Source organism: Oryzias melastigma, linkage group LG11 (genome assembly GCF_002922805.2).
Source record: "Oryzias melastigma strain HK-1 linkage group LG11, ASM292280v2, whole genome shotgun sequence".
NCBI classification, from domain to species: domain Eukaryota; kingdom Metazoa; phylum Chordata; class Actinopteri; order Beloniformes; family Adrianichthyidae; genus Oryzias; species Oryzias melastigma.
In genome coordinates this window covers 26,800,026-26,808,728 of record NC_050522.1, presented here as the reverse complement: position 1 = coordinate 26,808,728, position 8,703 = coordinate 26,800,026, and the positions used below count along the sequence as shown (strand labels likewise).

Below are 8,703 nucleotides of genomic sequence, written 5' to 3'. Positions count from 1 at the left end.
AAAGTTAGCTTGGAAATCACTCTTGAGATCTTTGGAGAGTCGTTGCTCTAACCGTAACGGATGTTTCCGTATGAAATCTCTCCGTAGCATCAAGGTTTTCCTGACGCTCAACTATGACACAAATTGACATCATTCTCTGGAAATTGTGTCATTTGATGTCATTTTAGTTAATTCTGTGTCTGGATATTTTGTAATATGACGTCATCCTTCTGTACGTGTCTGGACGTCTAAAGCCCTCTGATGACGTCACTCTCTGTCGGTCCCTCAGTTCACGTGAGTGACGTCAGCAACTGTCGTTTTGGTCACGTGTGAATGAGCGGCATCTGCTGGAGGCTGAAACCAAATGCATGCTGGGTAATCGGGAGATGTGGGACTTTACCCGGCGGGCCGCTCAACTTTAGCGCCGCCAGTGAGGAGAGAAAAAAAGCGGCGTTTCGGTCTGTCACTGTAGCAGGTGACAAAGTTCTGTTTTTATTGAATGGATAATAAATATAAACACTTTTAAGACACAACTTCATGTAAACCATCATATATAGAACGACGTAATTTTCTAGTTAGTAAATTCGTGTCATCAATCAGCGGGAAAGTGTTCGCTTTTCACTGTGCGGCCGCTGCGGCTGCTGGAATGTTCCATTTCACGTGCGGAACACCCCTCCGTAGTTGGTTCAGTCCAATGCTTCCCCAGTACCAGCGCGCGCTCCAAGCTTTAGCAGCAAGCTAGCAGCGGTGCTAACTTCTATCATTCACAGCGGAGGAATGGAGAGAAAGAGAGAAACAGATGAAAAAGAAGGATGGTTCTGGAATACTTCAAGATAACCGACTTGTTTTAGAGACGGTAAACAGATCCAGAGGAGAGAAATGGTAAATAAAACAACAACTAAAACATGTCAACAACATTTTACACATTGATCATTTAAATTACTTTGTTAGCAGAAATATTATTTTAAAGTATTTATATGTGGATACTCTTAATGACATGAACTTCTTAAACTCCCCTTCTGATGAAAATCCTGTTTTTAACATGTTTGTGTGTCATTATGAAAGAGAACAAATGTAATAAGAAATCATTTCCGAGTATTTCTCCTTTTAAATCGATCAAACTGTCTTGGACAGACTCTGTCTGAATGAATGATCTTCTTTCCATCAACAGCTCTGCTGCACATGCACTAAACCCTCATCTGTTCCTAGTGTCTAGTTCAGGTTCTGGAGAAGAGAAGATGGTATCTTCACATTGACTGCAGTCAAATGAGCCGCCGTTGGAAAGGATTGTAAATCAATGAAAGAGCATTTTGATGTTAGCTTTGATTATTTTATCAAGAACTCTGAGAAACCAATGATTGAATGTATTGATCCCAATACGGCGCCGTTTTATGTGGACTTTGAGGGGATCAATCTCACCATGACCATCAGTACCAATGAATCTGTCAGATGAAAGTCGTGTTTTCACTGATTTACTGAAGTCATCGTCTTTCATCTCAACATTTGCAGGTTCGCTGCAGATTCAGAAACTGGGAGTTCTGTCAGAATTATCTTCCAACGGTCGGATGCTGTATCCTGAGTGAGTTCTTCCTGTTTTCAGTCTTTTCCAGTCAGACACGTTAGTCTCTCTGCTGCTTCAATCACAAAGATGAGAACAAAGAAAGCACAAACAGTCTACGGTCTTCCTTTTTTCTGTGGGGGTTCTTTTCTAACAGAAACCTGGCGCCGAGCCACCGGGCCGTGGTTCTGCAGAGCAAAGGGTTAAATGAATAACTCAGGAGAAAGGCCAAGTCAGCAAATTTATTTTTAAACATTGTTCACGTTTCTTTACCCTGAGAACCCAAGAGCAGTTTTTCTGTGGGCGTTTTAAAGTAAAATTCCCTGTATAGTTAATTTTGAGTTGCAGCAAAAACATTGAAATGTTTTATTTTTTAAAGCAATCCGATTTTCTCCGCCGGGTTCTGATTTTAGCCCAGTTTTGCTGTTGATCTCATCAATCTGCTCCATAAAAAAACTGAGGACTGAAAGTTAAGAATCAGAAAAACAAAACACAATTTAAAACAGCTTTTACTAATGGATAATTCTTTTTCAAATGGTAATTTTTACATTTATAGTTTTTTTTAAATCAAGTTCTCAGTGTGTTTTTTTACTGTCAAAAGTGAATTTAAGTTTTCCTTTTTTATTCCTCCAAATTTTCAAAAAAAAAATTTTTTTTTTAATTTTTCATTGTCTTATCAAATTTAAAACAACTCAATAAATTCAGTTACAAAGTCTATTTTTCGTTCACTTTCAGCTGATTCTGATTTAACCCCATAAGTCCAATAAAAGAGAAGTCATGCAGACTCTCCTTCCTACACCAATAAACTCTTCTTTATGGCCGATTTCAAACATCATTAAAATCTTTTTCTGTCAGGGAAAGTGACAACATCCCCGTTTATAGAGCAATATTTGGACGAGTGTTTCCCAGACAGTCTTCGTCCTGAAAGGTTTTTATCTCGTTTTCTGTGAAGATCTGAACTAAAGCTGCTTTTAAACCTCCATCTGACGGTTTCTAAACTCTCTGAATTCCTTTCGGGGTCGCTGGCGTCCTTCCTGCTCACTGTTGGGTGAAGGCGGGTCGGTTCTGGACAGGTCCGTCGGAGATCGGAATAACCACTGAACCTACAGAGCATGTTTCTGGACTGTAGGAGGAAAGGAGAAAACAGAAAAGTCCCAGCCGGGATTCGAACGTCTCCTTGTGAGGCGCTAACCGCTGCACCACCGTGCATCCTGGATTCAAACCTTTTTATATTAGAATCTCTGTTTTAGTGGAGTAAATTGTTGTGTTTGAAGGAGAACTCCATCTTCACCTGAAGCCCCTCCCCTGTGGGGGGGGGGTTCTGGAGTCTCTGTGGGGGGGGTTCTGGACTGTTTGGGGGGGTTCTGGAGTCTCTCCGGTTTTAGGAACGTATCTGGACTGTCTGGGGGGGTTCTGGAGTCTCTCCGGTTCAGGAACGTATCTGGACTGTCTGGGGGGGTTCTGGAGTCTCTGTGGGGGGGTTCTGGACTGTCTGGGGGGGTTCTGGAGTCTCTCCGGTTCAGGAACATATCTGGACTCTGCAGCAGAAAGTCTGAGGTTTTATTTTAAACTCCTTAAGAGTGTAAAGAGTTCGCTGCTGTAATCTCAGTGAACCCGGACTCTGGGCCGCAGCTTTCGGCGGGTTTCTCCGCGGGGTCAGGAGTCAGCTGCTGGAGGCGGCGGCCTCTCACGGCTCAGCACTGGCTTTTTAGGTGTGGCTCCGCCTCCAGCTCCATCTTGGATTCCGAGGCTTCCTCACAGGACGCCTGGCACTCGGAGGGGAGGGGAGGGTGGTGGACTTCAACCATCAGCTGGTAGATCAGGGTTCCCAGCAGAGCTCCAGCACACGGTCCCACGATGGGGACCCACCACCAGCCCCCCCCAGCCCTGTGGAAACCAGCAACAGTGAAGCTCTTTCAAAATAAAAGACTGAAACTGAAGGAACTCTACCGACTTGAAGACGTCCACCCCCCAGCCTGCGATGTACGTGAACAACCGGGGGCCCAAATCCCTGGCTGGGTTCAGAGCGTATCCACAGTTGGAGCCCATGGAGACGCCGATGACCAGAACCAGCGAGCCCACCAGGACGGGCTGGAGGCCGTCGGGGATGGACCCGTTCCTCTGGTCCCCCAGAGCCAGGAGGCAGAGCAGCAGGGCGGCGGTGCCGATCACCTGAGAGGGGAGCAGAGCGTCACCGACAGAACCCGACCGGTTCTGAGCGGGTGCAGAGACTCACCTGGTCCACAACCCCCCCCCACAGGCTCAGGTAGTCTGCTGGGTATGTGGAGAAGATTCCAGCCGTGGCTCTGGGGCCCGTCACAGTCAGCTGACCTCCTGCGTAGCTCCTGATGGCGTCTGCAAGCATCACCAGAACCACCAGTCCATCACTGCTGGACACACGGGCCTGGAGGACGACCGGACCCACCGTAATACTGAAGACCGACGGTGGCGGCGGCCAGAAACGCTCCCAACAGCTGGAAGAAGACGTAGAAGGGCAGCTTCATCCACGGGTGTCTGCCCAACACGCACAGACTCAGAGACACCGCGGGGTTGAGGTGGGCGCCTTCGGAGGAGAAGAAGAGTTACGGCTGCTGCATCCCTCACCTGACAGGTGAGGACAGTCATCCTGATTAACACCTGCTGCCTCATCAAACCAGAGCAGGAGGTCTTTGAGTTGTGCTGGTGTGGTTCTCTTTCCACGGGGTTTTGTTGTTTTAGTTTGGGGTTGGACCTTGGTCGTCTTTGTTTCTCTTTGTTAGTTAGAGCCAATGAAGCAGCCTCAGCAGGGAGGGCCGGGTCAGCAGTCGCCATGACTTATGTTCTGCTTGGTTCCAATCCCTTTGTTCTGATTTCCAATCAGCACACGAATCATTTATTTGTTTCTTTACACGACAGTTTCCTCGTTTCTTCAATCAGAGTGTTCCTCACCTTCTTGGTGTCCAGTTTCCCACCTTAGGCCGCTTTGAAGGACATTTGTGCTACTGAGGCTTTAAGGCTAATTTTGAGTTAAAGCTTCAGCAACATGCTAACGTTTTTGGCTCATTTAGAATCTGATAAGTTCAGCTAAAAGCATTGACACCAGCGTTATCGCAGGTAAAGTTTTATTTGTGATCACAGAATCTCTAAAGGATTTAAGAGAAATCAAAGTTCTTTGATCACCTGAGACTCCCCGTGACACAAACACCCCAAACGTGACCCCCAGAGCAAAGCCCAGATTGATGGACAGGTACTGGCCGCTGCGTTCCTCTGACGTGGTCACCTGCGCCGCAGATCCACATCCGAAGAGCTGCAGCAGAAGAACACACCTGTATCCTCACAGCAGGAGTTCACCTCCACACAGATCAAAACAATCCTGCAGGTTCATGAAGCACACCTGAGGAAGATCACCTGTAAATGTTTGATGAGGCTCATTAGATAAGGCGGCTGACCCCCCCACAGCTCCGTGTCTTGATCAAAGTCCCTCAAAGTTTCCACGTTTACCGACTGTTCTGGTATTTTAGCTGAAACACTGATTTGTTCTGATCCGAATTTTCAAACCAACAACCGGAGCGAGACTTACAATCAGAACAAAGACCCCCAGACACTCAGCCAGGCACTCCCGGATCAGCTGGTTCTGGATCCGGCACCTCCTCAGGACCCTCTCCATGCCTGAGCCTTCCTCGGGTCGTTCTGGACCCGGACGGGTTCTGAGACGAGGCTGACTCCAAACCTGCAGGTCTGACCCGCTGAGGTCCGCACGGACAGGAGCCCGCCCTTTCATACTGCGGCTGACGTCACACGGCTTATGGGGGGGCGGAGCCTCAGCCCCCAGGAGGGGGGAGTCCCGGATCATGGAGGACATCCTGACACGGGCCCTGCACCTCCTGCAGGAGCAGCAGCTCCTTTAATGGCTGTGGTTGCAGCTGATTGGAATTATGGAGATTACTTCCTGTGTTTTAGGGGAGGATCTCTTCAGAGTCTGAATCTGAAATGTCAGAAACACTTTTAGGTTTGATGTTTCACAGCAGGAAACATAAACCTGAACAACCAAACATGAAAGACGGGAGAAAGTATTTTATTGTCCTCTGACACTTTGGAAGCAGAAATGTGGAATAAATCCAGAGGAAGCAGATGGAGATGTTTGAGGGAGGAGGAAGTGAGATGATGAGGAGGATAGAGAGACCATGAGGAGGTCTGGAGGAGGATGGATGTAGAGAACATGAAGGTGGAAGGAGCGAACCAGGAGGATTCAGAGAAGCTGGATCAGTGAAAGAGACGTTTGGGTTTGTTTCTGTGCGGTTCCATCAGCAGAAGAAGATTTCAGCTCCATGTTTTTGGATATTTAGTGAGTTTAGGAGAAAAACAAGATTCTTCAAATGCATGTTTAACCCTTTAAATAACTGTTGTAACCTTGTTTTTTTACTCTATATTTAGATCCATTTTTATTATATATTTAGTTTTTAACTATCCGTTTAGATCCATTCTAAATATATAGTTAAAACTATATATTATTTTTTTACCATATTTTTTATCTATATATTTATTTTTTGTTCTATAAATTTTGTTTTAACTAAATATTTTGATCTAAACTAAATATTTAATTTTTACTAAATATTTATTTATTAAATATTTTGTTAAAATCTAAATATTTAGATCCAAACTAAATATTTTGTTTTTAAACTAAGTTATTATTTTACTAAATATTTAGATGGAGAATTAAATATTTAACTTCAAGCTTGATATTTAGTTACAAAACTTAAATATTTAGTTTGGAAAATAAATCTTCAGATTAGATATAAATATTTAATGTGCTGAGTATTTAGTTTGTAAGCTAAATATATAAATATTCAGTTAGAAAATGTAACATTTATTTATACAATAATTTAAAGGGTGAAAACATGCATTAAAAACCTGTTTTTGTTTCTCCTGAAACGAGCTGAATATCCAAAACATTGATGTCAACATTTTACGTCTCAGATTTACAAATGGAACCAGTTCTCTGCTGATCAAAACTCAGTAGTCTTATTTTGAAAGTGCATTCATTACAATGTTTTTTTTTTTAACCAAAAAATAAGAATTATGCTTCCTTTGTGGCATGAATAAAAGCAGAAATAGCTGCAGGTTCCATCCCTGAGCTGATGGATGTGGCGCCCCCTAAAGGCAGCAACGGGAAGACGACAAAAAAGGTTCGAAAACGAATTTTATATACAAGATCTCATGAATTTAGTGAATAATTGTTGTTTACAAGAATTCAACAGTTAAATAAAAATAATATTTTAATTTAGGGATGGAAAAGTTGTTCAAGAATCCAGGCAGGATCTTTAACAGCTGAACTTCATGTCTCGTCTTTTAGAAATGAAACTTTAGGAAGAACCAGAATTCTGAGCAGATTCTGCTGCATCTCCTGAGATGTTTGGTGTCTGTAGGAAGTCTCTCAGCCTCCTCAACATCTCTGATGACTCCCAGAAGCTGAACTCCGACTGTAATTCTGACAGAACCGGAATTATCTGGATTGGAGAGTTCTGTCCTCTTCCCTCTGGGACCGTTTGGACCATCAGAACTAAAGTTCAGCTTCAGGATATCAAACTTCAGCATAAATAAAGTTTGAATTCTGTGTTTAGGGAAGCAGTTGTGGAGAAAAACGCTCCAACAAACGTAAATAAATTAGGTCTTTATTTGTTGGTTATGTACATCCTTGGATATAAAACAGAACGGCTCCTAAACTCTCTTCAACAAGACGGCGTTGGTTCATCCAGGTGTGAGGGGAACGGCGCCGTCCAGAGGGTCATTCGGGTCATTTGAAGCCTCCGAAGAACCTGGAGAACAACGAGTCGTCGTCCCGCAGGTCTGAGAAGTGCTGAGCTCCACCTGGAGCAGAAACAACAGTGAGGTTTGGAGCCGCTGCTGCAACACTGAGATGGGGGGGGACTCACCTGGCAGCACAGGTGCGGTCTGCTCAGGCTCCTCCTCCCTCCTCGGACCTCCTGAGCGGGTCACGGTGGTCTCCTCGTGTCCGTGACCATCTCGGACCGTCCGCCTCTCCTCTACGGTCTGACATCAAAGCATGAGCGACTTCCTCTGATTCTACACGAAAAACCTGCAGACGGCGCGACACCCACCCCATCGGGCCGCACCACCCGGGACACCACCACCGACTGGAAGAAGGACCGGGTCCTGGGCTGGGCCGGTTTCTGATCCGAAGGGGGCGCCAAAATCTGATCCAGGCCCCCAGACGACACAGCAGAGTCCAGATCTGGAGGATCAGAGCAGAAAGAGGATGTAGAGTCAAGGCCCGGGGGCCGGATCCGGCCCTCCAGATCATTTTATTTTATTGTTATTAATGACCCGATGTTATCTTGAGCTCATTTCTAACTTGTATAATTTTGACTAAATATATTTTTATGGAGAGTAAAATATTGAAAGTTATTTAAGGTTTAAGTTGATTTATTCTGGAATAATATTCCTGTGTTTTATTATTCAGAATTATGTTAAAAAATTACAGTTTTAAAGTTTTTAAAATTGTCTTTCTGCAGCTTTTTGGACTATTTTGGAGTTTAGTTAATATTTACATGTAAACTGTTTTAGCTAATATAGACAATTTTCTGTTTTTTAGGCTATTTTGAAGTTTAGCTATTTTTTTCAGGTACATGCTGACAGTTTTGGTTAACAGTTTTCAGCTATCAGCACTAGCATCTTCAGCAGCCAAATTCAGCTTCCAGCATTCACACTAACATTATCACAGGTAAAGCTCTATATCTAGTTCATAATTATGTTAAAAGTTACAGTTTTATAAATGTAGTTTTATGTGTTCACTAAATGTTTATCCTGTTTGACCTCAGGTGTGGTTTGGATTTTAGCCTCCTGTGAGATTGAGTTTGACACTCCTGCTCCAGACAGACGGGTCGGAGACTAGAACGGGTCAGAGAGTAGAACCTGGTCAGAGTGTAGAACGGGTCGGAGAGTAGAACGGGTCAGAGAGTAGAACCTGGTCAGAGTGTAGAACGGGTCGGAGAGTAGAACCGGTCAGAGAGTAGAACGGATCGGAGAGTAGAACCGGTCGGAGAGTAGAACGGATCGGAGAATAGAACGGATCGGAGAATAGAACGGATCGGAGAAAAGAACCGGTCAGAGAGTAGAACCGGTCGGAGTAGAACCGGTTGGAGAGTAGAACCGGTCGGAGAGTAGAA

The 8,703-nt window shown here is 44.4% G+C and overlaps 2 protein-coding genes and 1 long non-coding RNA gene across 7 annotated transcripts in view; 1 reads left to right on the top strand and 2 right to left on the bottom strand.

Moving 5' to 3' along the window:
* The first annotated feature begins 263 nt into the window (after positions 1-263).
* LOC112162654 overlaps positions 264-8,703 on the top strand; it is a 17,901-nt gene continuing 9,461 nt past the window's right edge. For 3 of the 4 annotated variants that reach the window (XR_004948615.1, XR_002922118.2, XR_002922117.2), the window contains exons 1-2: positions 264-861; positions 1,489-1,558. This is a non-coding gene — a long non-coding RNA (uncharacterized LOC112162654). The remainder of the gene's footprint in view (positions 862-1,488; positions 1,559-8,703) is intronic. The other variant, XR_002922116.2, reaches the window with a different exon arrangement.
* Positions 2,750-5,413, bottom strand: aqp10b (aquaporin 10b). 2 transcript variants are annotated; one of them, XM_024298489.2, is made up of 6 exons: positions 5,097-5,413; positions 4,697-4,823; positions 3,963-4,100; positions 3,774-3,892; positions 3,492-3,709; positions 2,750-3,424 (listed from the first exon to the last, which is right to left on the bottom strand). In XM_024298489.2, exons 1-6 carry the CDS (start codon positions 5,376-5,378, stop codon positions 3,232-3,234), a joined length of 1,077 nt encoding a protein of 358 aa, XP_024154257.1. In that variant the 5' UTR covers positions 5,379-5,413; the 3' UTR covers positions 2,750-3,231. The 2 variants fall into 2 exon arrangements, with proteins under 2 accessions (XP_024154257.1, XP_036070037.1); XM_036214144.1 differs by lacking the exon at positions 5,097-5,413 and adding an exon at positions 4,925-5,079.
* hax1 (HCLS1 associated protein X-1) overlaps positions 7,172-8,703 on the bottom strand; it is a 2,463-nt gene continuing 931 nt past the window's right edge. The window contains exons 5-7 of the mRNA XM_024298490.2: positions 7,636-7,769; positions 7,450-7,567; positions 7,172-7,384 (exon numbers count right to left, since the gene is read on the bottom strand). Coding sequence (XP_024154258.1) covers positions 7,311-7,384; positions 7,450-7,567; positions 7,636-7,769 — 326 coding nt within the window. The 3' untranslated portion in view covers positions 7,172-7,310. The remainder of the gene's footprint in view (positions 7,385-7,449; positions 7,568-7,635; positions 7,770-8,703) is intronic.

Coding starts and splice junctions, on each gene's coding strand:
- aqp10b (XM_024298489.2), bottom strand. CDS start 5,378: ATGTCCTCCATGATCCGGGACTCCCCCCTCCTGGGGGCTGAGGCTCCG. Junction 4,824..5,096: donor TGGGGGTCTTTGTTCTGATT/GTAAGTCTCGCT, acceptor CTTCTGCTGCAG/CTCTTCGGATGTGGATCTGC. Junction 3,710..3,773: donor GGGGGGGGGTTGTGGACCAG/GTGAGTCTCTGC, acceptor CTCCCCTCTCAG/GTGATCGGCACCGCCGCCCT.